This window comes from Labeo rohita, chromosome 22 (genome assembly GCF_022985175.1).
Source record: "Labeo rohita strain BAU-BD-2019 chromosome 22, IGBB_LRoh.1.0, whole genome shotgun sequence".
NCBI classification, from domain to species: Eukaryota; Metazoa; Chordata; class Actinopteri; order Cypriniformes; family Cyprinidae; genus Labeo; species Labeo rohita.
Genome location: NC_066890.1, coordinates 26656785 through 26684367, shown reverse-complemented (window position 1 = coordinate 26684367; position 27583 = coordinate 26656785). Strand labels below are relative to the sequence as shown.

At 34.4% G+C, this 27583-nt stretch overlaps 1 protein-coding gene across 2 annotated transcripts in view; it reads left to right on the top strand.

The window, feature by feature from the left end:
• The window catches only part of dennd1b (DENN/MADD domain containing 1B), a 147225-nt gene that overhangs the window by 49375 nt on the left and 70267 nt on the right, over positions 1–27583 (top strand). For both annotated transcript variants that reach the window (XM_051094710.1, XM_051094711.1), the window contains exons 4-7: positions 13656–13705; positions 14364–14483; positions 20294–20363; positions 27144–27224. In XM_051094710.1, the coding sequence (XP_050950667.1) occupies positions 13656–13705; positions 14364–14483; positions 20294–20363; positions 27144–27224 (321 nt within the window). The remainder of the gene's footprint in view (positions 1–13655; positions 13706–14363; positions 14484–20293; positions 20364–27143; positions 27225–27583) is intronic.

Below are 27583 nucleotides of genomic sequence, written 5' to 3'. Positions count from 1 at the left end.
GTCTTGTTGGAAAGGTCACGTGTGACATAAGTGAAAGAACCCAGTGTTTACAAAGCGAATGTGCAAAGAAAGTCAAACGCCCCTTATGTCAGACGATTTTAAAGTTGGAGGAGAAAATGAGATTTGAGTTTCTCGCCTCTACCCTACCTTTTTGAACCAGAGTACACAGACAAAGAACTAACCGTGCATTACTTTTCAATCGTGATTACATAATGAGTGAAGTCCAAAACACATGGCGCAGAGCTAGTGTAAGACAAGCATTTGTGTGGGATCGTTTAGAGGCCTTTGAAGCTGCATTGAAACTCCAATTTGGACCTTCAACCCGCTGATCCCAATTGAAGTCCAGGAAATTCCAGGATCTTTCTCCATATAGTGGACTTCAATGGTGATCAGTGGGTTGAAGGTCCAAATTGCAGTCTCAATGCAGCTTCAAAGGGCTCTACACGATCCTAGCCAAGGAATAAGGGTCTTATCTAGCATAATGATTGGCCATTTTTTTTTAAAAAAAAAGATGCAAGTTTATATTCTTTTTAACCACAAATGCTCATCTTGCACTAGCTCTGGAATGCGTGTCTTGGTCTTCACGTATTATGTAATCACGTTGGAAAGGTCTCACATTTTTTGTTCGGATCAAAAAGGTAGGCTGCACTCTTAAAAATAAACGTTCCAAAGGGGTGTTTTTGCAGTGACGCCATAGAAGAATAATTTTTGGTTCCCCAAAAAACCTTTCAGTGAACAGTTCCTAAAAGAACAATTTTGAAGAACATTTTAAAAATCTAAAGAACCTTTCTTGGCTACAAAGAACCTTTTCTGCATTTGAAAGGTTCCATGGATGTTCAGGGTTCTTCATGGAGCCCTTTGAAGCTGCATTGAAACGCTGGTCCCCATTGAAGTGCACTACATGGAGAAAAATGGAATGCTTTCCTCAAAAGCCTTGGATGACATAGACCTGAACGTAGACATGAACGTCTTGGATGATATAGGGGAGAGTAAATGATTGGGAACTAATCCTATAAGCTGGAATATTAGGAATTGTACACAATTCTCCCGCATTTACATTTCACTATTTTTGTCTCAAAGGGCAATTTTTGTTTGTTCGCACTATAAAACTCTGGTTTCCAGTGTCCACAGGCTTAGTAAAGTTGGTGTTAGAAGGCTTCGGGTGGTTAGCGTGGAGGTTGTGTATCCACAATGCCCCGTGTCTCGTCCCAGCGGTCCTGTCACGCACTTGTCAGTTCTTTAAGTGGGCAGAGGATCAATACATCACCTGCTACATTTCCTTAAGCAGTCTCACACAGACGGCGTGTTTGCACGGGAAAGAAATAACCTCTGTGCCAGCACACCGAATATTAGCTTCTTACCACCTAAGGGTCAGCGCAAGAAGCCGCGAAAAGAAAAGGAAGACGAGGGCTAAAGAAGAGAAATCAACCACCTCCCGCTCTGCTCGGCTCGTTTCAAGTGAAAATGTAATGCCCTGTGTCAATTTGAAACTCTGGAAGAGCTACCCCTTTAGCACTTTTCCTCGGTCCAGGGGCGAAGTCGGCACTTATTAAAGGCGCGTAGTGCAGGGTCAAAAGCGGCAAGCCAGCAGCATACGATTAAAATGTAATGAAAGGAATCTCGGTTGGAGATTTGAGGGTCCAGAGAAGGCAGAAGATTATTTTATCCCCATTGATGTGCTGTTGCATCAGACAGCGTTGCTAATAGAGAATATATACGCTTTAAGCTACAGCACCTCAAAAAGTGCATGACTATTATATGGATGGACACGGCCTTATGTGCTGATCTGAGATCAGACATTATTCGTTTTAGATTTTAGTTTAATATGATCTTGTTGGCGATTTGTAATTGTTTTTTAATAATTACATTTTAATTAAAGGTTTGGTCTTTTTTTTATGCAAAAGAAAAAAATGGGCAATTGTGCAAAAAAATAAAAATGAATAAAATAAATAAATAAAAAATTGTTGAAATTTGATAAGGTTAATGGTAGTTACAGTTAACCTTAATTATTGTCATTAAGGCTTTTTTAAAGACTAAACCTATATCATAAAGAGTAAATTTACAGTTGAATGAATGAATAAATAAATTACAATTGTGGTAAATATTTTTATTTTTATTTTTATTTTTTTATGAGAGTTTAGGCTAAACCTAAAGCATAGAGAGTAAATTTACAAACAAACAAACAAAATAAAAAGTAGCTATAGGAAATAAACTTGCAATTTTTTTGAAGACTAAAAGTAAAGCATAGTAAAGTTCATAATTAACTCTTATATTATATATTAATAATAAATACATAAATACATCAATAAATAAATAAATATTTTGGGAAATAAATCTGCTAATGTTTTAAAGACTAATTCTAAACCATAGAGTGTAAATTTATATAATCTGTATAACTAACTAACTAAATAAATAAATAATGGAAAATATATTTGCTAACTAAAACTAAAGCATGGAGAGTAAATTTACAATTGAATGAATGAATAAATAAATAAATAATAAATAAATTAAATAAATTAGCTGTTTTTAAAGACTAAAACTAAAGCATAGAGAGTAAATTTACAATTGAATGAATGAATGAATAAATAAATAAATAAATTAAATAAATTAGCTGTTTTTAAAGACTAAAACTAAAGCATAGAGAGTAAATTTACAATTGAATAAATAAATAATAAATAAATTAAATAAATTAGCTGTTTTTAAAGACTAAAACTAAAGCATAGAGAGTAAATAATTTACAGTTGAATGAATGAATGAATGAATGAATAAATAAAAAAATATATAAATTTGCTCATTTAAAAAAAAAAAAAAAAAAAAAAAAAAAAAAAAAAACCTAAAGCATAGAGTAAAATTTACAAATGTTTGAATGAATAAACAAATAAATAAATACATTTTGGGAATAAATAAACTAGCAATTGTTTTAAAAACTAAACCTAAAGTATAGAGCAAATTTACAATTCTCCAAATAAATAAATTAATTAAAAAAAATAAATAAATACAATCTTAATTATGAGAAATAAATTTGCAATTTAAAAACAAAGAAATCTCAAAGAAATGAGAAATAACTGCAGTTGTTAGATGATGTACCATTTACCATTTAGAAACAGTTGCAATTACAGGAAATACACAATTGTGTGATAAAACATTGCAGTTCTGCAAAATACAGTTACAATTTTTTTCCCCTTCATCTGTAAAGTTTTTAGAGGCTAAACTTAAAGACTAAATAACACATTTGCAATTGTGCAAAAAAAAAAAAAGTTGAGAATTGGCTGCAGTTGCTAAAGTAACACTTGGTTGCAATAACGAGAAGTAATGTTTCAATTGTGAGATGAACCATTGCAGTTGTGCAAAATAAAGCTGCAGATAAATGACATAGATTTACATTGTAAGAGGAAGAATCAGACGAAAATATCAGTAAGCAAACCATATAGCACTATAAAATCACACCGTAGCAACAGCATAGCAACCACCACCAACATTCTAACATCATGGCAGCGAATTTCACACAGACAAGCAGCACTTATGTTTTCTTCAGAAACTCTAGTTTTTTGTCTGTAGTAGACGCATTTGATTTTAGACCCAGTAGCGTTTTCGTCATCATAACCACAGGGTGCTGCATGTGTTGCGACCGCATTCTCTGACACCCAGAGAGAGAGAGGAATATGGAGAAAGAAGAAGCGGGACTTAATTGGGGTTTGGGGGTACAGTGAACACTGACCTGTGGGGAGATTGGGTTTGAACCTGTCACTGGGATCTCGGTGCCGTCAGCATGGTGGCTCTGCCAGTCTCTGTCTCTCTCTCTCTCTTTCTCTCTTTCTCTCTCTCTCTCTCTGTCTTTCCTCAGACACACACACACAATCACACACTTCTCCCCTGCTGGAGACAGTTCCATAGCGCCGTGTAGACCTGCTGGCTGGCAGAATTTTTAAAGAGCATGGAGGTTTAAAGACAGAAACCCCTGGGGAGGAATCCCACCAGCTTGGAGAGAGAAAAGGGGGAGTTTGCTGTCTCTCTCTCTCTTTCTCTATATTCCTGTCTTTCTCTCACCTTATCTCTTTTCTCTCCTATCTCCGTCTGTCGGTCTGTCTGCCTGGATGCCTGCCTGTCTATATCTCTCAGTTCTCATGCTTTCTCTCCCTTTCCTTCCTTCTGCCTCTTTCTCTCCTTTTCTTTCTCCCTCTATTTCTCGCCACATATCTCTCGCACCCCCACCTACATCTCAGTATTGACAGAATGAAGAAATGCTTTTCACTCGCTCATCCGGAGCACCGCTTAGTTCCCACTCACAACCTCTTTCTCTCTCCCTTTTCTTTTTCTCCCTCCCTCCCATTCTTGTCTTGCTGTTCCCATCCAAATATGCAACTCTAACATTCACATCACCTAGTAACATTGGCTACGTTCATGCCGCAGCTGAGTGTGGCCCGAATTGTTTTTTTTTTTCCTCACACAGATGTGACACAGATTTTTTTTTGTCGTGGAAGCCCGTTTCAGGGTAAAAAATAAAATTGTGGGAAAAATTGTAATGAAAAGTAGTCACAGTCGTTCGATATAGTAACATGTATAAGAAACAGCTACAGTTACGAGAAATGAAGTATAGCTGTGAGATAAAAAAAAAGTAGCAATTGTGCAACATAAAGTTGCAATTGTGTAACATACCTACAGTAGTTACATAGTTACAGTTGTGGAAAATAACGTCACAACTGAAAAAAAAAAAAAAAAAAAAAATTTGCAATTGTGAAATAGTTAGTTATGAGAAAAAGTTACAATCATGGGTAATGGTTGCAGTTACCAGAAATAGTTGGAATTGTGAGTTACAAAGTTGTAAGTTACAAAGTTTATGAGAAACAGGTGTAGTTGTGCAAAATGTAGTGGTAAGCAGAAATTGTGCAGAATAGTTCAAATTATGAAACCGTTTTAGCTGTGCAAAAAAGCATCACAATTGTGCAAAATAGTCGCAATTGTGCAAAATAGTTTACATTTTGAAACATAGTTTCAGCTGTGCAAAAGAACATTATAACTGTGCAAAATAGCTTACATTTTGAAACTGTTTCCGCTGTGAAAAAAAGTCACAATTGTGCAAAATAGGTTACGTTTTGAAACAGTTTCATTTGTGCAAAAGAACATCACAGTTGTGCAAAATAGTTTAAATTTTGGAACATAGTTTCAGCTGTGCAAAAGAACATCAGAATTGTGCAAAATAGCTTACATTTTGAAACTGTTTCTGCTGTGCAAAAAACAGAAAATCACAATTGTGCAGAATAGTTGAAATTATGAAACAGTTTCAGCTGTGCAAAAGAACATCACAATTGTGCAAAATAGGTGCAATTGTGCATAATATTTTACATTTTGAAACATAGTTTCAGCTGTGCAAAAGAACATCAGAATTTTTGCAAAATAACTTACATTTTGAAACTGTTTCCGCTGTGCAAAAAAATCACAATTGTGCAAAATAGCTTACATTTTGAAACCGTTTCATTTGTACAAAAGAACATCAAAGTTGTGCAAAATAGTCGCAATTGTGCAAAATGGTTTACATTTTGAAACATAGTTTCAGCTGTGCAAAAGAACATCATAATTTTTGCAAAATAACTTACATTTTGAAACTGTTTCCGCTGTGCAAAAAAATCACAATTGTGCAAAATAGCTTACATTTTGAAACCGTTTCATTTGTGCAAAAGAACGTCACAATTGTGCAAAATAGTCACAATTGTGCAAAATAGTTTCAATGTTGAAACAGTTTCAGCTGTGCAAAAGAACATCATAATTGTGCAAAATAGTTTACATTTTGAAACCATTTCAGCTGTGCAAAAGAACATCACAGTTGTGCAAAATAGTTACAGTTGTTTAAAATAGCTTAAATTTTGAGTTTCAGCTGTGCAAAAGAACATCACAGTTGTGCAAAATAGTCACAATTGTACAAAATAGTTCAAATTTTGAAATTGTTACAGCTGCGCAAAACAAGGTAATTGTGCAAAATAGCTTACATTTTGAAAGTTTCATCTGTGCAAAAGAACATCACAACTGTGCAAAAAAATCACAATTGTGCAAAATTGTTTACATTTTGAAACTGTTTCAGCTGTGCGAAAGAACATCACAATTGTGCTAGAGTTTCAATGTTAAAACTTTCAGCTGAGCAAAAGAACATCACAATTGTGCAAAATAGTCGCAATTGTGCAAAATAGCTTACATTTTGAAACTGTTTCAGCTGTGCGAAAGAACATCACAGTTGTGCAAAATAGTTTACATTTTGAGTTTCAGCTGTGCAAAACAACATCGTAATTATATAAAATAGTCACAATTGTATAAAATAGTTCAAATTTTGAAATTGTTACAGTTTTGCAAAACAATGTAATTGTGCAAAATAGCTTACATTTTGAAAGTTTCATCTGTGCAAAAGAACATCACAATTGTGCAAAATTGTTTACATTTTGAAACCGTTTCAGCTTTGCAACAAAACATCACAACTGTGCAAAATAATCGTAATTGTTTAAAATTGTTCACTTTCTGAAACCATTTCAGCTGTGAAAAGAACATCATAATTGTACAAAATAGTCACAGTTGTGGAAAATAGATTTGCGGGTGTGGAAAGGGGACAGCTTGAAGAACACAAATCTCAATGAATTTGGTATTTAAAATATTTACAATCAGTAAATTGATAAAGTAGCATTTATGAGAAACAGCTGCAGTTGTGCAAAATATAACTCTGAGATCAAAAGCAGCAAGAAATTTTGAAACAGTTACAGCTGTGCAAAAGAATATCACAATTGTACGAAATAGTTGCAACTACGTGAAAAATATTTGTAATTGTGCAATTTTTTTTTCAATTGTGAAAAATAGTCACAGTTGTGCAAAATAAAGTTACAGTTATGAAACACAAAGCTGCAATCATGAGAAATACTTGGAATAGAAATAGTTGCACTTGAGAGTAATGTAGTCATAAATTTTACTTAATTAATTTTTTGGGGATATTTTTTAAATTACAGTGTGGTGAGTAAACATTACAATCAATCTGGCTTTTCCCCCATTTAAATCTAATATGAGCCAATTTAATTTTAGAAATAAGTTGTTTGTATGATTTTTATTTATTTATTTATTTGCAGTTTCTATAATTCGTCAATCTGACTATTAGATTTCCATCGTAATTACACTTTGAAAGCAACATTTTAGACATCCTCAGGTGTTTGAAGACACCATGTGTCTGTGTTGTGGTTCCACCATTTCTGGCTCTGATCGCGCACCCATTCCTTCAAAATCGGCCAGTTTGGCTTGGGGTTTGAACGTCATCATTATGCAGAAGCCGAGTGAAGCAGCACATCCCCTGATATGCTGCTGCTGCCAGTGCTGGATCTTCTGCTTCCATCCAGCCCAGGAGAAGCTCCATCCTCTGCAGGGAGTTCAGGGAGGGAGCGCTAGTGTCTCCCGGTAGCGTGGGGCGGTAATAAATGCCGCTGGTGGAGGAGAGTGAAAAAGAGAGAGATAGTGATAGAGGAGAAGCTGTGATTGCAGGCCTCCGCAGTGGGACCAGGGGGGAATGGAGACTGCTGTCTCATTGAGTGATATCCCTGTCTCAACAGTAAATAAATAATGCAGCCTGCAGAGTTCACCCTGCCTCCTCCAGTGAGTTGTAAATGCATTAGCTGTTTTATATTCTTTTGTCTTGGGAAAATGCTTGGGAGGGAGGCAGGGAAAGGGGAAAAAACAGTACAACCAAACAACAGGAACGATAGCAACTCACGTTACACCTCTTCACACGATTCAACTCTCCTCCCAGAGCACGCTTTGGTATAGTCCCCTGATCACCTGGATGAATAGTAATAAAACGGCGAGAGAAAAACGTGCGTAATGCACATGCGCACAAAAGATTTAGATCTACTAAAACCTTGAGGCGAATCGCGAGAATATTTTACTTGGATGATAACGGATATGAATGGATTTTGAAAATCACTTGAAGTGATCAAATCAGTTTCTGGTATTTTTAGTCTTTACGTTCAATCCAAATTTGTTCTGCCATGAAATGTCTTCTGCAGAACACAAAAGGTTTTTAGGCCCATACAATGAAAGTCAGTGGGGTCCTGTTGTGTTGTTTTGGACCCCATTGACTTTCATTGTATAGATTTAAAAATTCTTCAAAGTATTCTCTTTTGGTTTCCTCTCAATTTATCATATCACAGGGTTTCTGCAGGTCTTAAAAAAATCTTAAATCACTTTTCTGTGAATTAAGGCCTTGAAAAGTTTCCTCATGTTTCATTTTAAAGTAAAAGCCTAATTTCTGTGCTACATGGCTTAGGTCGCTCAATATTCATTAAACAATTTGCGGTAGATGGCGGTATGTGCTGCTTCATCTGTCAGTCACCTGAAGAAGAACTTGTCATTTCGATTTTTTTTATAGTATTAAAAATCATTTAGCTCAGTTAGAGAACAGACAATACAATAAAAACTGAAAGCGGCTGCTCAATGCAGTGTCAAACGACAGTTGCATCATAGATCAGATTTCATTTATAACGTGAAGAGAGTGAGTCGACCTGACTGACAAAAAGAGAGAGGTGAGAAAGACAAGACTGTGGCGGAAGTTTTTCAAAACGAAATGCAAAAGCGCCTTTTTAAAAAATAATTTGAAATTTGGAAAGCCTGTTGACTTATCTAAGGTGATAGTGTAAGTTTTATATTTATTTGGTTCCACAGTGTTTGCTGATATTTATTTACACTGTTTTTTTTTTTTTTTTTTTTTTTATATATATTACATCAAGGTATACCGTATGTATACCGTGCTTCCAAGCTTTCTTATTTGTTTTGCTAATAAACATTCTATGTTTCTAATTTAATTTGTTACACAGTGTTTACTAATTTTCAGTTTTGTATACCTATTTAAACTTTGTGTGAGTTATTATTTTATGTTATGCATATAATTTTTTTTTTTTTTTTTATTCAGTTTGTTAATAAAAGTTTACATTACATTAATGCCACTAATTTAAGAGTGAAAGTAAAATTAGCTTTTACAAACTACTTAAAACAGAAGGAAAACTAAGAAAAGAGGGAAAACTCAAATTAACTAAAAACAAACAACTGCTTGATGCCGAATTGCCACTAATTTGAAAGTGAAAGTAAAATGTGCATGGCTCTTTTGCCAAAGGAAAGCGAGGAAAAGAGGAAAAGCTCAAATGAACTAAAAACAAACAACTGCTTGACGCTGAATTGCTGCTAATTCGAAAACTCGAACTATACTTAGAGAACATATTGCTGTATTACTTTCCCTTAAATTTTCTTTCGTTGGTCTTAAAAGGGTCTTAAAGTCTTAAATTTACCCTCATAAAACCTGCAGAAACCCTGTATCAAGACCACTTTTTACAATCAAGTACTTTGAATGCCATTTTTTTTTTTTTTTAAAAAAAGGCACATGCTTTCAGTTTCAGTGTCCAAATTAAGGTTTTTCCTGCAGTTATGAATGCATTCATTCAGCTGCATGTTGTTACAAATATTGCCTTTCGTTTAGTCCGAATGTTATTTCCATTGTGAATTCCAACCTGTCAAGCGACTCGGATTGACAGCAGCGACCAGCGTTGACTGGCGTCAAGCAGGCCAGTTTGGGACCCGCGACAACTACTGCATCTGCGAAGGAGACAATTTTATTTGCGTTGCATCCGTTTGCATACGCTTCTGCAAATGTGTGGCGCAGCTTGGCATAAACACTCGGGGGAAGCGCCTATAGGAGTTAATGATAGTAGCAGTCACATACGGCAGCATCAGGCTTGCGTACGCGTGACAGCTTTACTGCCGTACAGTCATCCGCCGCGCCACGACACGGCGAGGATGTTTCTGCCGCTGCCAACGTTCCTCTCGCGCCTGCCAGAGCCTTCAATCTCCTCGCCGCTCTCTGTATCACATACTAACTCTCTCACTCTGTCTTCCCCCATCAGCACCACCGCCTCCCACCGAGAAAAACAGCAACCAGTCATCATCCGCGCCTGCATATATACGCAAATAAAAACAGACACCCTCAGACTAGCGCACAGTGGACGATTAATTGTGTTTTAAAGGGCAGGTATGGGTATGGAAGCTGCATTTGAACTACCCAGCTGCCCCTGCGCCGTTTATTTGAATGGTCACAGCTTGTTATACTTTGAACAGGGGATCACTGGCAGTTCCCCATGGCTAGTCTACAGTGCAGGACTGGCCAGACGTGGCTAACCCATATGGCTATGGAAATCCATATGCTGCTGGTGCTAGGACTCTCCCTCTGGGGCTGTGCGGGAAGGTAAAACCCCAAAGGCTGGGCCTGCTTTTGCCCCCCCCCCTCCTATCCTTTCCAAACCTCCTCTGAACCCCTGGTGCTGCTCAGCCATTGTTCCAACAATCTGCCGTCACCTCCGCCGTCCCCACACCTTAAGCGAAGCGATCAATGAGCTAATGGCTGCTAATTATTTTAGCCTCTGATCACCCTCCCCTTTACGTCAGCTTGATGTCGTTTCCCTTTAAATCCATTTGTTCGCCAGGTACTGCTCTGCATAATGACTCGTTATTGGAATATTTCATCAGACTGACGGATTTTCATCTGGCAGACAAAAAACATGACAATAATTTCTTAAACATTACAACCATATCTAGGGTCCGAAAAATTGTAGAGATGTTGAGATAAAGTGCAGCAACCAGTCATTTAGCAATGCAAATAAAAACATTTAGCAATGCACTAAAAATGAAAATGTTTTTGTTTGGGGCATTCGTTTGTCAGCTGCTTTTCTACGTATTGAATATTTATTTAAAATGTAACTTATCTGATTAACAGTTTGCACTACAAACCAAGAAGTTCGAGAAAAGGTGCGCCTTCACTTTTCTAATCGATTACAAATAGGACTTTCGTCTGGCAGACGAATCCTTTACATTTTTTATTAGATCCATATCTAGGGCATTTAGCAATACAATTAAAAACATTTAGCAGTGCACCAAAAAATGTAAATCTTTTCACTTCTGTGCATTCGATTGTTGGATACTGTTCTACCTAATGAATATTTATTTGTAACTAAATTTATATGATTAACACAGTTTGTGCTACAAACCATGGAGTTTGAGAAAAGGTGTGCTTTTACTTTTTTAACTGATTACAAACAGGATTGTCGTCTGTAGATGAGTCCTTTAGATTTACGTTAGAGCCATATCTAAAGTCCAGAATGTCATAGAGAAGTTGAGACTATGCAGCAGCCTAACAACAAATTAGGAATGCAATTAAAAGCAAGTGCACTAAATATTGACATTTTCGTTTGAACATTTGTTTGTCAGCTCCTGTTTTGCTCAATGAATATTTATTTGAAATGAAACTTATCTAACACGGTTTGTGCTGCAAACCATGGAGTTTGAGAAAATGTGTGCTTTGACTTCTAATCGATTGCACTTAAAATTTTCGTCTGGCGAACGAATCCATTAGACTTACATTAGAGCTGTATCTAGGGACCAGTCAGAACCATTTTATCTGATTAATAGTTTGTACTGAAAACCATGCAATTTATTGAGAAGAGGTGTGCTTTTACTTTTCTAATCAATTGTACATATGGTTTTCGTCTGGCAGACAAAAAACTGGTGGAAAATCACAAAGATTTGCATTACAGCCATATCTAGGGTCCAGAATATCAGACAGAGTTTGGCTCTTTAGACTTGAGGCAATACGCGGCCACCTAGCAACCATTCAGAACACCATAATAAAAGTAATAAAATAATAGTGTATAATGCTGTCGCTTGCTTGTTTGTTTGCCAGCTACTTTTCTGCTTAACCAGTATTTATTTAAAAAAAGAACATTTGTTCTGATTAACAGTTTGTACTACAAACCATGCAGTTTGTTAAAAAACTTTCTCATCAATTGCACTTATGGTTTTCGTCTGGCAGACGAAAAACTTGTGGAAAATCCCTTAGACTTGCGTTAGAGCCATATCTAGGGACCAGAATGTCATATGGACATGGAGTTGGGTCATTTGAATTGAGACTTTGAATTGAACATAGCAACCGTTTAGTAATAAAAATAGTGTATAATGCCTTTGTTTGCTCATTTGTTTGCCAGCTACTTTTCTGCTTCTACTAGTATTTATTTCAAAGAGAATCATTTGATCTGATTAACATTTTGTACTACAAACCATGCAATTTGTTGAGAAGAGATGCGCTTTTACTTTTTTAATCAATTGCACTTATGGTTTTCGTCTGGCAGACGAAAAACTGATGGAAAATCCCTTAGACTTACATCACAGCCATATCTAGGGACCAGAATATCATAAAGACATGGAGTTGGGCTCTTTTTGAATTGAGACTTTGAATTGAACATAGCAACCATTTAGTAATAAAAATAGCGTATAATGCTTTCGTTGGCTCATTTGTTTGCCAGCTACTTTTCTGCTTAACGGATATTTATTTCAAACAGAACCATTTGTTCTGATTAACAGTTTGAACCATGCAGTTTGTTAAAAGGTGCGCTTTTACTTTTCTAATCAATTGCGCTTATGGTTTTCGTCTGGCAGACGAAAAACTGGTGGAAAATCCCTTAGACTTACATTACAGCCATATCTAGGGACCAAAATATCATAGAGACATAGAGTTTGGCTCTTTTGACTTGAGACAATATGTGGCCACCTAGCAACCATTCAGAACACCATAGCAACCATTTAGTAATAAATTGTGTATATTGCTTTCGTTTGCTCAGTTGTTTGCCCAGGTACTTTTCTGTTTAACAAATGTTTATTTAAAAACAGAAAATTTGTTCTGATTAACAATTTGTACCTTAAACCATGCAGTTTATTAAGAGGTGCGCTTTTACTTTTCTAATCAATTGCATGGTTTTCGTCTGGCAGACGAAAAACTGGTGGAAAATCCCTTAGACTTACATTACAGCCATATCTAGGGACCAGAATATCACAGAGACATGGAGTTTGGCTCTTTAGACTCAAGACAATACACGGCCACCCAGCAACCATTCAGAACACCATAGCAACCATTTAAAATAGTGTATAATGCTTTCGTTTTGCTCATTTGATTGTCAGCTACTTTTCTGCTCAAAGAATATTTATTTAAAAAAAAGAACCATTTGTTCTTATTAAGAGTTTGTACTACAAACCATGCAGTTTATTCAAAAAAGGTGTGATTTTACTTTTCTAATCAATTGCACTTATGGTTTTTGTCTGGCGGATGAAAAACTGGTGGAAAATCCCTTAGACCTGCATTAGAGCCATATCTAGGGAGTAGAATATCATAGAGACGTGGAGTTTGGCTCTTTAGACTTGAGACAATATGCAAACATCAAAACACTTTAGCAATGCAATAAAGAGTTTAGCACTGCACTAAAAGCTGAAATCCATTTGTTTGCAAGCAGTTGTTCTGATTAACAAGTATTTATTTGAAACTAATGGTTTCATTGGATTAGAACAGTTTGTGCTACAAACATGCATAATATTTCAGATCATGCAGTTTGTTAAGAAAATGTTTGCTTTTACTTTTCAGTTAGGCTTCAATTTTTGTCTGGCAGACAAGTACAAAAACCTATTGTTTTTTAACAAACATAATCCTCTTTGTCACATCATGGCATGTCATAACCATTAATTAAGTGATTAATTAATGCTTATCTTTAAATGAAATGTCTAACATGATTTGCATGGCTCTTAATGTCTCTTTTGTTTCTTTTTAGGACGTCCTGCAGACAGTGCCTAAGTTCTGCTTCCCATTTGACGTCGAAAGGTAGGAAGTCCTTCATGCTTCCGGAAAATAAGTTAATCGATGTGTGAATTGGGGAAAAATGAGGATGTTGTTTATCCAACACGCATTCACACATGCACAAGAGGCTGTCGTAAATGACTCACAAGGTGGAGCCGCACACCTCTTTGGGTTCAAACCTTTCACAGAGAGGTCAGCAGAAATAAAGCACCTTTATAGAAATTAAGATCTCCGCCCCCCAGTAAACAATGTTTGTTTGCTTGTCTGTCCTAACCGGCATGATGTTCGACACGTCTGCTGAATAAATGTGTTCTTCTCACAGCGGTATGTGTGTTTGTGTGTGTGTGTGTTGGCTTGTTTGCACTTGGAAATGAAAAATGGAAAGCTCTGTTGTATAGTTTATGTGCTGAGAAGTTCACTTCCTTTCAGCTGAAGCTTTGTTGCTGCCATCTAGTGGAGATAGACTACACTGTCAGCTTTAGTTCAGCTCTTACAAATGCAATATAATCTTTCTGCTATGGAATGGATATGAAATTAGCGAATGCATGAATGCATTTTTTTAAATGTTAGTGTTTTTAATGAATGCGAATGCTTAAAGCATTTCCATCAAACATATTTTAGTTTATACCTAAAATTAATCTTTTAAAATTTATTTTTCTCCTCTCGTTTTGGTGGGCTGCAGAGTGTCCCAGACTCAGGTGGGCCAGAACTTCACATTCGTGCTCACAGACATTGACAGCAAGCAAAGGTTTGGTTTCTGTCGGCTGACGTCCGGCTGCAGGGTCTGCATCTGTTTGCTCAGGTAAGAGATTTTTATAGATTTTTTTTAATACGCTTTTCAAACTTTTGAACCGTAGTATCTGAGTTTTGCCAATTTGCATCACAAAATAACTTTTGTCTGCATAAATAATAAGAGATTACGTAGTCATATTAATAATATACTATTAATATATCTCAGATAAGTAGAAAGTTTAATGGATTGAGGAGATGTTTCTTGAGAAGTGTCAGTTTTCCTGTATTAAGGAAACAAATTCTGGATCAGTTCTGCATAAAGGGATTTGAAGCAAACAACACTTCACTTTTATGAAATAATAATAATAAACACAGATAGCAATACTCCTTTTGTTTGTTTTTAGATCATAATACGATAGCAAATGCTTTCATATTTTCACTCTCAGCTGTTCCACTGAGATTTTAAAGCTGGAGATCGAAGACTGTGTGTTACATAAACGCTAAACCAGTGTATTTAATAATACAAATGCATTTAGTAATTCAGAGCAGCTCAACTGGGACGCATCGCATTTTTTTCCCCTCTCCGTCTACATGGTATTGATGGACAATCGCAGGTTTATCATTGTCATGATGAGCTCCTGTCGAGATCTCTCCTCCTCCCACCCCGGCCAGAATGGCCTTTGTTTTTGTGTGTGTGTGTGTGTGTGTGTGCGTGTATGTGTGTTTTTCTCTCTTTCTCTCCCCTCGTTATTCAGGCACAGAGGCATGCCGGAGACGGTTCACCAATAATTATGCATGAAGCCCTGCTGCCAATTAGCAAGAGTCTCCCCTGTCCCTTTCACTGAGTTTTACATGCTAATTCATTTGACATATGATGTATAAAATTCATTATGCATTCTGAGTAGTTTGCATGGCTTCCTTCATTCATAATAAGAAATGCATTCAAAGTTTTGTCCGTTTTTTTATTTTTTTAAGACCTTAGACTTCTTTTGTTTATGTCATTCTATTTAGAGAGAACATGGTCAAATGTAACAAAAGACCTAAAGAAAGTTGTTTTTCTGCCGCTTTTGCCAAAAATAGCAAAATAGATGAATTAAATGTATTTATTTAAAAATACATATAAAAAATATCTAAAATGTTTCTATTGATCTTTTAGATCTTATAAGACATAAACTGATACATAAATGTGACCCTGGACCACAAAACCTTAAGTAGTCTTAAGTAGCACGCGTATATTTGTAGCAGTAGCCAAAAATACATTGTATGGGTCAAAATTATACATTTTTCTTTTATGCCAGAAATCATTAGGATATTAAGATCATGTTCCATGAAGATATTTTGTAAATTTTCTACTGTAAATATATCAAAACGTAACGTTTGAATAGTAATGTGCATTGCTAAGAACTTAGCTAAGAATTTGGACAATTTTAAAGCCGATTTTCTCATTTTTTTTTTTTTTGTTTTTTTGCACCCTCAGGTTTTAGATTTTCAAATAGTTGTATCTCAGCCAAATATTTTTTCTGTCCTAACAAACCATACATCAATGAAAGCTTATTTATTCAGCTTTCAGCTGATGTATAAATCTCAGTTTCAAAAAACTGACCCTTACAACTGGTTTTGTGGTCGAGTTATAAAACAGTTTTATTTTTGATTTTGTAAGGGGGGGACTTTGTCTTATTCACACACATTTACACTCTCCACTACAATATAAAAGAAAAGTAATTAAAACAGTTTGTGTCCCTGTGATTGTTGAAGTGCTGGGACCATAAAATTGTCACCTAAGCTTACACGAGGAAGTTGCCTAATGAGAGGGACAGTTTTATGTGGACAGCCTTTGTAGCTTTGCAGGTTTAGCCCAGGCCAAATAGGCCAGGGTTCCTTCAGGCCAAACCACTTCAAAAACACAAGCGTTCCGTTTTACCCCACCCTCTCCGCCCATTCGGCCCTTGGACACAGCCTTCGGACATATGCGAGACCCTAGATGAAATAGACCCCCCCCCTCTCTCTTTCTGTCTCTCTTTTTCTCTCTCTCGCTTTCGCCCGTTTTATTTGATGGCTGAGACCCGACTTGGCGTCTTCCTCAGACAGCGGAGGTTTTCGTCAGTTAGTGGTCATTTAGCGATATTTCTTTCCCTCTGCTGAACATAAAACTCAGGAAAAGTCAGGGTGTAATCGTATCTCATCCTGGGAAGGATACAAGGTGCAAGCTGACTTGCTTTTAAAGCTCCTAAATACCTCCAGTGATTTAGGATGCATGTTGATTTAAGGGCCGATTAGATCGTACAAGACGAAAATAAATGCATAATATGACTTATAGACTGATTTATAGTGGAATTTTGAAGTTTGAGACCACTTGTGAGATTTTTTTTTTTAAAACAGTAAAATATTTTATTATTATTAAAAATGTATATAATCAGTAGGGCTTAAAGCGCATTTAAAAAAAATGACTATATGTGACCCTGGACCACAAAACCAGTCTTAAGTAGCACGGGCATATATCCATAAATACATTTTATGGGTCAAAATGATCAATTTTTCTTTTATGCCAAGAATCATTAGGATATTATGATCATGTTCCTTGAAGATATTTTGTAAATTTCCTACTGTAAATATATCAGAACTTAATTTTTGATTAGTAATATGCTTCATTTGGACAACTTTAAAGGCGATTTTAAATTTTTAGCGCCCTCAGATTCCAGATTTTCAAATAGTTGTATCTCTGCCAAATATTGTCCTATCCTAACAAACCATACATCAATGGAAAGCAGTACTTTTAAGGTTTTAAAGACGTTTTTGGAGAATAAAATGTCAGAATTTGGTTGAAATAAGTTACATTGTCATTCAGTGTAACACAGTATGTATGTAAAAATTCTAACAACATGCTTATTATGACTTGTACATAATAAAATATATAAAAGAATAAGGGAGCATGTTCAATTTTATCGTGTTTTAAATGACTTACTGACAAATGGGCAAAACCTAGGATAGTAGAAAGTAGAATTACAGCTAAGTAGTATTTGGGGTGAAAGTAATTTGTCTTTTAATATGTCATAAATTGATTTTGTTGTAAATTTGCCTGACAAGATTGTTACACTGAATGACATTTTAGTGGGTGTCTTGTGTAAATAAGGGAAAGATGTATGATATTTATTTTTTTGCTCAGAAAAACAAAACAAAAATGCAATTAAACAGAAAACTTTATTTATTTATTTATTTATTTATTTATTGGGAAAAACAACATCAGTAGTATTGCACTTATTGTTTTTGTGCTTATAAAGCATTAAATAGTATTAAATGTTATACGCTTTTTCATTTTTGAGATATATATATATATATATATATATATGTATATGTATATGTATATGTATATGCATATGTGTGTGTGTATTTATATATACATAATAAACATACACAGTACACACATATAGTATGTAAACATAAACCTTTTTTTTTAATGTGATTAATCGTGTTTAATCGCGATAAATTGTGGTTAATTGTGATTAATTGTTTTGCAGCCCTAATAATCAGCATAACAGTTTGTTTTGATAAGATTAATTGAAAAAATAAAAATTTGATAATGATTTTTTTCCCCCACTTTTTGCTTTGACAACAGCACTTTTCATTTTGATTAGTGACCTGGAAATGGTGAGCAATGTTTATTTTTTTTATTTTTTTTTTATTAATTTTATTTTATTTTTATACCATAATGTGCTTTTTTTTTTACATTCCAAAAAACGTCAAGCTTTAAATCCCATATTTTCAGTGTCTTTTCAGACTTTTTGGACTAAAAATAGATGAAACTCAGCAGCTGTCTTGACTAAAGCTTGACTAAAATTATGTTTCGGCTCTAAAGTAGCACTCAAGTAGTTCACACTTAAATCTTGAAAACACAAATTCATCTTTTCTGATCATGTCATGACCTCACATTCCCTCGTTCACTGGTGGTCAGTTTCTGTCTTTTCTTTTCCGGCTATCAAACCATTTGCTCGAGCTTATCCGACGCTTCTGGCTGTGGAAGCAGGGAGCTCGAGTTTGTTAGGGATTGCCAGTAAGCCACAGATAAGTTGGTTTACTCTCCGAATACACACGGCGCTAGAGAACGTAAAAGGGCCGTTGAGATCGTCTCGTCTCGGCACAGTTCAGCATGATGAATGTTCCTCTATCAGAGGATTTGCCGAACACAAACACATTTTTACTTGCTAGCTGTGAAGAGATTGGGCTGGGGTGCCGTGCTCCCCTCAGCCCGTTTCCAAAAAGTTGAAACGAGAAGAAAAATCGAGCGCTTCTGCTGTATGACTATAAATATAAAAAATGACTTCAGGATTTCTTAAAAGGTAGTCCTCCCTGGATGTCTTCATGAACGCACGCTGATTTATTTGACTTTAAAACAAGATTTACATGCTCTCATTTAAGAGTATAATGAGTGTTTGTGCTCTCCAAGGCCTGCCGTGCCTTTCCGACAAGGAGAGGCTCCCGTTTAAATCCCCTTCACGTGTGAAAAATGAAGGATTAGCATCTAGGAGCCTCACAGTTTAAACAAAGAGCGAGTGAGAGATAGATAATGATTTTTTTTTTCTTTGTTGTGCAATGCAGCTCAAGCAAGGTGTCGGTCGATTACGAGATTTCAAACAACACGTCATGCTAACCAAAACACCCCAATCCAGGCCATGGAACAATTTTTCCCCTCATCCGTCTAGAAATTTGCATAGGCACGTTTAGTAGTGTGACCTGGTTTGCGTACGTCGCCGTGCACGTCAAAATATTGGCATGTTAAGAGATGATTGTTTTAGGTTAATGGTCACCCAGACTTGAAAGTCTCACGGTTGAGCGCACGTCCCTGGGAACGCCACTGCACTGGCCTCTTTCTAAGATTCGGCAATATGAAAATTTGCATTAGATACACTTAGGTTTTTTTTTGTTGTCTGTTAATTCCAGTCTGCTGGAGAGCTCACTGACCCATGGAAGGATGAAAAGCAAAAAACGCTGTGTGCTCTGGATCAGAGTTTTCTTCTTCTAGAATTACCACATCCATTAATTCAAGTCTTCTTTTTCCCTACATCTTTGCCAATTAAACTAATCAAGCATTAGCGACAAACAAAAGTCGAAGCTTTGCGTTTGAAAAGAATAGCTGATGTAATCGCTCTCGGTTAAGTGTGAGATTTCAGACCGAGTCGAAATGCATGTTGTAATCACGCCTACATACCGGGAAAGAAAAAGCCAGAGCCCGCTAGCGGGCCGCGTTTTTTCACTAGATTGCATAACAAAATAAATGGTGTGTGTTCTTACAACCTTCAAGCCAAAACAACACATTGGCCGCGTTCCATCTTTAAAGGCCTGTCAACTTTGCCAAGATTCTGTCAGGCGGCAACACGCACAATGTTGCAGATACTCTTGGCGAGTCATTGTGTGATTAGTTAATACGCATTGATAAGGTGTGAATTATTTTTTGTACTCCTGCTAGGAAATTAATTTTAAGGAGGGGGGAGAAAGACGTGTGTAGTACGGCGATGAGGTTCAGGTTGTGCATCTGGGCGCAGCATGCTTGTAAACCATCCCATCCCTGGTTTATTACAGGCTACGGTGGTCCGGTCGTGTTTTTGTTGAAGAAACCAAATACTTTTATTTAGCCCGCTCCGTGGCTGGAATGTTTAAAATGCAAGTGTCAGCGAGTACAAAGAATGTGATAATAAGGTTCACCGTAGGCGAAAATACTAAAGCCCGCTAGGTTAAAAGTCAAGGTGAGGAAGAATCGGCTGTGGTGGATTTGAGGGAAATTATGTCCGCCCTTTTGAATGTGGCTACCGAGTTGTTTATAGCTTTTAAGTATTGTAATAAATCATTGTTTAATGCTTTTTTTTCTTTTCTTTTTTTTTTTGACAGCTATCTCCCATGGTTTGAGATTTATTATAAGCTGCTAAATACCCTTGCAGACTACTTGTCAAAACACCAGGTAAGTTAAGGGAAGTCTTTAAATTGTCACTTCACAAATACAATGCACAAAGATTTACACAGACATTTGCACTAAATGTGATTATTTAAAAAAGATCATGTGGAAATTTATTTTAAGAAGAGATTTATGAACATTTTTATACGTTGTTGCATTTAATGCAGATTTTTTTTAAACACCAGCTAAGTTCAAGTTGGACATTTCTGTAAAATGACTTATGATTTGTATAAGAATGTATATTAAATGTATATTATTATTAACGAATAAATTATAAATTAAGTAAATCAATTAAAATATCACATTTAATGCAAATTACAGCTTGTAAGAATAGGTTTATGAAAGGTGAACTCAGAAATTGTGATTAAAACTGATGATTTATGTAAACTTTATTATAAATTTGTTTTTAAATAGCAATTTTACACATTATCGTACTTCATGTAAACTTTTTTTTTTTTAAACACCAGTTAGGGTGGCATATTTCTAAAAATTGCATATGCTCTGTACAAGAATGTATATTAAATGCAGCAATTTATGCAGGAATGGTTTAGGATTTACTCAGATCTGCATTATATGCTATGTTTTATGTAAAATCATTAATAAAACCGTTCTTAAATAATCACGTTTAATGCAAATTTTTAAATAACACTACCCATGGGAAAAATGAGCAAAGTTACAACATGCAAGAATGTTTTTATAAAAGGTTATTACAGAAATTTGCATTAAATCTGATTATTTGTCGATTTTATTATAAATCTCTTTTTAAATAACAAGTTTACACATTTTCGCATTTAATGCAGATTTTTAAAACACCAGCTAAGTTAAAGTTGCACATTTCTGAAAATGACTTATGATTTGTACAGGAATGTATATTAAATGCAGCAGTTTATGCAAGAATAAATCATGAATTAAATAAATCAATTAAATTATCACATTTAATGCAAATTACAGTTTGTGAGAATAGATTCATAAAAGGTGAACTCAGAAATGTTGATTAAAACTGATAATTTATGTAAACTGTATTATAAATTTGTTTTTAAATAGCAATTTTACACATTATCGTACTTCATGCAGACTTTTTTTTTTTTTAAACACCAGTTATGTTAGGGTTGCGTATTTCTGAAAATTGCATATGCTCTGTACAAGAATGTATATTGAATGCAGCAATTTATGCAAGAGTGGTTTTAGGAATTACTCATATTTGAATTATATGCTATATTTTATGTCAAATCATTAATAAAACAACATGCAAGAATGTTTTTATAAAAGGTTAATACAGAAATTTACATTAAATCTGATAATTTATGTCAGTTTTATTATAAATCTCTTTTTAAATAAGTTTACACATTATCGCATTTCATCCAGACTTTTGTTAAAACACCAACTAAGTGAAAGTTGGACATTTCTGAAATTATGGCTTATGATTTGTACAATACTGCTACCCATGGAAAAAAATTGAGCAAAATTACAACATGCAAGAATGGGTTTATAAAAGGTTAACACAGAAATTTGCATTAAATCTGATCATTTATGTAAATTTTATTAGAAATCAGTTTTTAAATAACAATTTCACACATTGCATTTCATGCAGTCTTTAAAAAAAAAAAAAAAAAAAGCTGTTAGGGTTGCACATTTCTGAAATGACATATGATTTACACAAGAATGTATATTAAATGCAGGAATTTATGCGAGAATGGTTTTAAGATTTATACAAATTTGCATTATATGCTATACTTCATGGAAAATCATTAATAAAACCACTTTTCACGTTTAATGCACATTTTTAAATACTGCAACCCATGGATAAAAAATGACTAAAATTGCAAAACGCAAGAATGGGTTTATAATATATTAACTAAATAAAATTTGTAATGATCTGATAATTTATGTAAATGTTATTATAAATCAGTTTTTAAATAATTTTACAGGTTATTGCATTTCATGCAGACTTTTTTAAACACTAGCAAAGTTAAAGTTGCACATTTCTGAAAATAGCTTATGATTTACACAAGAATGTAGATTAAATGCAGCGATTTATGCAAGAATGTGTTTAAGATTTACACAAATTTGCATTATATGACGTATTTCATGGAAATTCATTAATAAAACCACTTTTCACATTTTGTTTAATGCAAATTTTTAAATGCTGCAACCAATGGATAAAAATAACTAAAATTACAACACGTAAGAATGGGTTTATAAAAGATTAACTAAATTAAATTAGTAAAAATCTGATAATTTATGTACATTTTATTATAATAACAATTTTAGGGGTTATTGCATTTCATGCAGATAGAATGGTTTTAAAATGTACACAAATTTGCATTATATGCTGTATTCAACAACAGCGAATGATTTTTTAAATACAATTTTTAAATACTGCTACCCTTGGGAAAAAAATGAGCAAATTTGCATTAAATCTGATCATTTATATCAATTTTATTGACATCTACCTTTTATTTACAGACTTTTTAAGCACCAGTTAAGTCAACTTGTTTATTGAGCAAAAATGCAATACCTCAAAAATGATTTCAAAAAGATTTACACAGAAATTTGCATTAAATACGCAAAGTTATGTAAAAATGGTTTTATGAACCATTGTACACACATCATTGCTTTTACTGCAATAATGTACCTTGGCAAACTTTTCAAAACTTTAGTTAAAAAGTTGCACATTTATGAAAATGGTTTGGATTTACACTGATATTTGCGTTCAATTCTTGCAATTTTAGCTGGAATGGTTTTAAAATCTCCACAGATTTGCATTATACGGTATACATAAAATAATTCTTAAAACCATTCTTAAATTAATCCAAACTTCTAAATAGACTTTTTTTTTAAAAACATCAAATCATTTTAAAAATTCAAATTTTCTGGAACATCAAAAAAAAAAAAAAATATGAAAAAAAGAACACTTAAGAATTTATTAGAAATTCACACAAAAAGTAATTAGGCACATTAAATGTGACCATTCTTGAAAAATTGCTCATAATACCTTTAAGTAAATTGTTACATTTTAATGCAGATTTTGAAATACTGATGCAGATTAAATGAGCCTTTGTTTTAAATGTTCAGTTTGTTTTCACAGAAGTTAAATTTTCAATATGTAAACAGATGAAACAGTATCTGAAAAGTGATTTATGCAGGACAGTAAATATTTAAAAACTTTTCTCTGTGAGGTCACTTGTCATGTGGCTGATTGCGCCATGCCGGACCCCCTATCGAGCGAACGGCTAATGTCACAAATAGCACTGAAATTAGCCGCGTTCCTGCCATCCAGCTTGTAAGCCAAAAGTGCCACTGCAAAGCAAATCCTGAGTGTTTTGTTTTGTGCAAAGACAAAGAAAAAGCAAAACGTCATCTATAATCCATCTCAGCGAAACAGGCACAGTTGGTTGGTTGCGCTTTGCTTTGCAGCGTTGTTGACATTTAACAGACCGAGCATCGAACAGGAAGTCAGTCCTTATGATATACGGGAAAACAAATTGTCAGGAAATACACTGTGCCAAATCGTTTTCTTTCTGAAAGTTTCACAGCAGTAGGAGACGAAGAAAAGTTTGAATTAGGAAAAGGGGATGAAAATATTAAGCTAACATCAAATGAAAACCAGAGTCTGTGTGGAGCCAGCGTGTAAGAGAAAGTCGAAACTAAAGTGCTCCGAGTTTCTCTATCAGCCTGTTATCGTTCAGTTATGTGTAACCGAGCCGCTGAAAGAGAAGTGAGGAAGTCCAAGCCTCCTCTACACAAACAAATCAAGGGCTAAGTACACTGGGAGTCACAGGGGTCAGGAATTAAGCCGTTAGATGCTCGGTGTCATCGACCCGTGCAGTTACCAAAAGTATGCCTTTTTTTTTTTTTTTTTTTTTTTTTTTTCCTCGTTCTTTAAATTTATTGTTGTTCATTATGTAAAGTACATTCTCTTTATGATTTTCATTTAAAACATTTAACAGATGCTTATTCAGTGCAGCTTTCAAAGTCTTGTCGCTTCATTTATGAGACTGTAGCGGTCAACAGATGGTAGAACTGCAATTCAGAAAGTTTTCTTTTGGGAAAAGAAGTGCCGCCTGTACAAATAAGTACTAGTTGATACACAAATTAAAAAAAAAAAAAAGCCTGCAGAATATGTTTCTAAGCAGTGAAATGGTGTATTGTTTAACAGTGCAACAATTTATATAAAAATGACTTTACAACCAATCTGCACAAAAATTTGCATTAAATTGCGACAAGAATCGATTTAGAAGAAATGTACATATTCACACGGTATATGACACTTTTGTGTGAAAATGTTTTAATTAAATGCAAATATTTATATAAGAACATTTTTACGCATTATTTGTACAATTCCACAGTGTTTTTGCCAAAGATTTATACTTAAATTTGTTTTATGTTAGCATTTTAAATAAATTGTTTTTTACGTACAATTCAAACCAAATTTTGCATTAAATGACCAAAATGTGAATTAAATGTGACAATTTTTGTAATAATGGGCCTTGTTCATGAAATGTGAGCACAACAAATGTGTCTAAATAATTTATAAAACTATTCTTAAGTAAATTGTTGTGTTCAGTTTAGTGCAGAAATTTAGATAAGAATGATTTATAAACAATTTAAACATTTGTTGTGCCCAGTGCTTTCTACAAACAATTTAGATGGACTTTTGTACTGAATATGTCAATATAAGAATATTGCTGTTGATGTTTCAAGAATGAAACAATTGAATTTAGAAGAAGAATATTGTATTTATTTATTTATAATTATTATATTTTTTGGACAAACCATTAAAAAAAAAAAAGAAAAAGAAAAACATTTTTGTTATTTGAAACCATTTCTTATTTTAATTTAGTTTACCTTTATGTGCTAAAATAACTAAAAGGAAAATTTAAATAAAAAATACTAAAAATAATATTGATCATTATATTCTATTAATTCTATTAATTCTATTCTATTATATTATATTATATTATATTATAGAACAAAATAATAAAATGATATAAAAAGATCATACATATAAATATTTTATATATATATATAACGGATTAAAAATATTAATAAAATCACATATGCACACTATCCTGAGGGTGGGGTAGGTGGATGTGTTTGAATTATTATATATATATATATACATATATATATAATATATATATGTATATATTTACATTTATGTCATTTGTTGTTCCTGTAAAAAACAAAAAAAACAAAAAAAAAAAACATCATACAGACAAGAAAAAAACAACAATAAAAACATTAAAATTACAAAAAAGAGAGACATTTTAACTAAAATGAAAATGGAAAATATAAAAATATTTGAAAAATATTTATGTAATTGTGATATGTGTTATTTTGTATGCAAAAGACCTGAATAACTAAAAGTAAAATTGGGAAAAAACATATAGACATAATAAAAGACAAAAACAACTAAAAATGACAAAAAATTACTTTAACTAAAATGAAAATGGCAAATATAATAAATAAAAACTGATTAAAACATATCAATAAAGTCACATATGCACATTATCATGGGGTGGGTGGATATTTGTATTTTTATTTATTATTTTTTATTATTTTTTTAATTATATTTGTGATGTGTTATTTTGTATGTTATTCCTGTTAAAAAAAAAAAAAAAAAAAAAAGAAGAAGAAAAAAAAAAAACAGAGTAACTAAAAGTAAAACTGGGAAAAAATATACAGACATAATAAAAACAACAAAAACAACTAAAAATGACACAAAATTACTTTAACTAAAATGAAAATGGCAAATATAATAAATAAAAACTGATTAAAAAATATTAATAAAGTCACGTTATCCTGGGATGGGGATGATATGTTTGTATTTTTATATTTATTTATTTTTAAAATGTTCTTTTTAAAAGTATTTATTATATGTATTATTTTGTATGTTATTCCTGTTTAAAAAAACAATAAACATTCAGTTAAAAAAAATAATAATAAAAAAACTATAATAATGTGTCAGTGATGCTAAAATAACATTTTACTATATATATTTTCTCCCTTGTAAAAATCTTTGCTCTGATACGCATAAATGAATAGTTTGAGCGAGCGAGCGTGATCGGGTTGACTTTTGTCGTTCCGTTCCGCGTGAGGCGACGTTGACTGACGAGGAAGGACAAGAGCGCTGAAGGTTTATGGCGAGGCTAAATGAAGTGTTTCCTCAGGCTGTGTTACTGACCATGCGTGTGAGCATCCAGGCTCTCGTGACAGCGGCTCGCACACACACACGTACAAACACACGGCCGTACATGCTGCGAGCTCTGGCCACACAGCTAATCTGGGAAGTTGCTTACAAGGAAGGGGCCATCTAAATATGTGCCTAACTATTGGATGTCAGACTGTGTTTTAACAGCGACGGCATCGCTATTCTACAGCGAGTTTGAGAGGGTAAATTGCGCTCTTGTCATAAAAGCTCGTAAAAGCTCAGCGTTCTAATCCCGAGGCCTGTTTTGTGGCAAAGCTTTTTCTCCAATGGCTTCTTAAAGCCGGCCGCTCTGAGCAAGGACCTTTGGTTAATTACGAACAGCCAATGTTCGCCATAAATCATCCCCGGAATAATAAGCGTCTGCCGCAGCCTAGCTTACCGTCTCTTAACCTCAGGATCGCTCGTTAAATGTGTGTCAGTCGGATATATTTCTCTTCTGCAGACTGCTGTAGGAATACTTTACGCCGAGCGCTTTAAATCACGGAAGCGCCGTTGTTTTCCTTTCGTACTCCTTTGCTTGTGTGTTTTTTGCATTTGTTGGTTTTTCACATTTGTCTTCTTTGTCCTCGCAGGAAGACGACTTGAACGACATGTTGGAAACGCTGCACAACCACCCCGTGCCAAAGCCCAATACGCCAGTCAATCTGAGTGTGGTAGGTGCTGGGGAGGGTTGACGCTTTGTTTAGAAACAGAAGTGGGACCGCCGGCCTCTCGCTCTGATAGCAGACGCTGGACAGAGTTGCACGTGATGATGACCACTGCTGTGACTCAGCAAATACAGCAGCAAGTGTAGATTAACACTGCATTTAACAACTGCCAGTCAACGGCAGACTGTCTGTCTGCCATTCTGTCTATTGTTTAGTCATTCTTTGTGTCTTTCTGTTTTGTTATATTTATCATTCTCTGTCTTTCTGTCATTCGTTCTATTGTTCTATTATCTGTCTGTGTCTATTGTTCTACGTTTAGTTACATTCAGCCATCCATCTGCCGTTCTATAATTCTGTCATTCGTT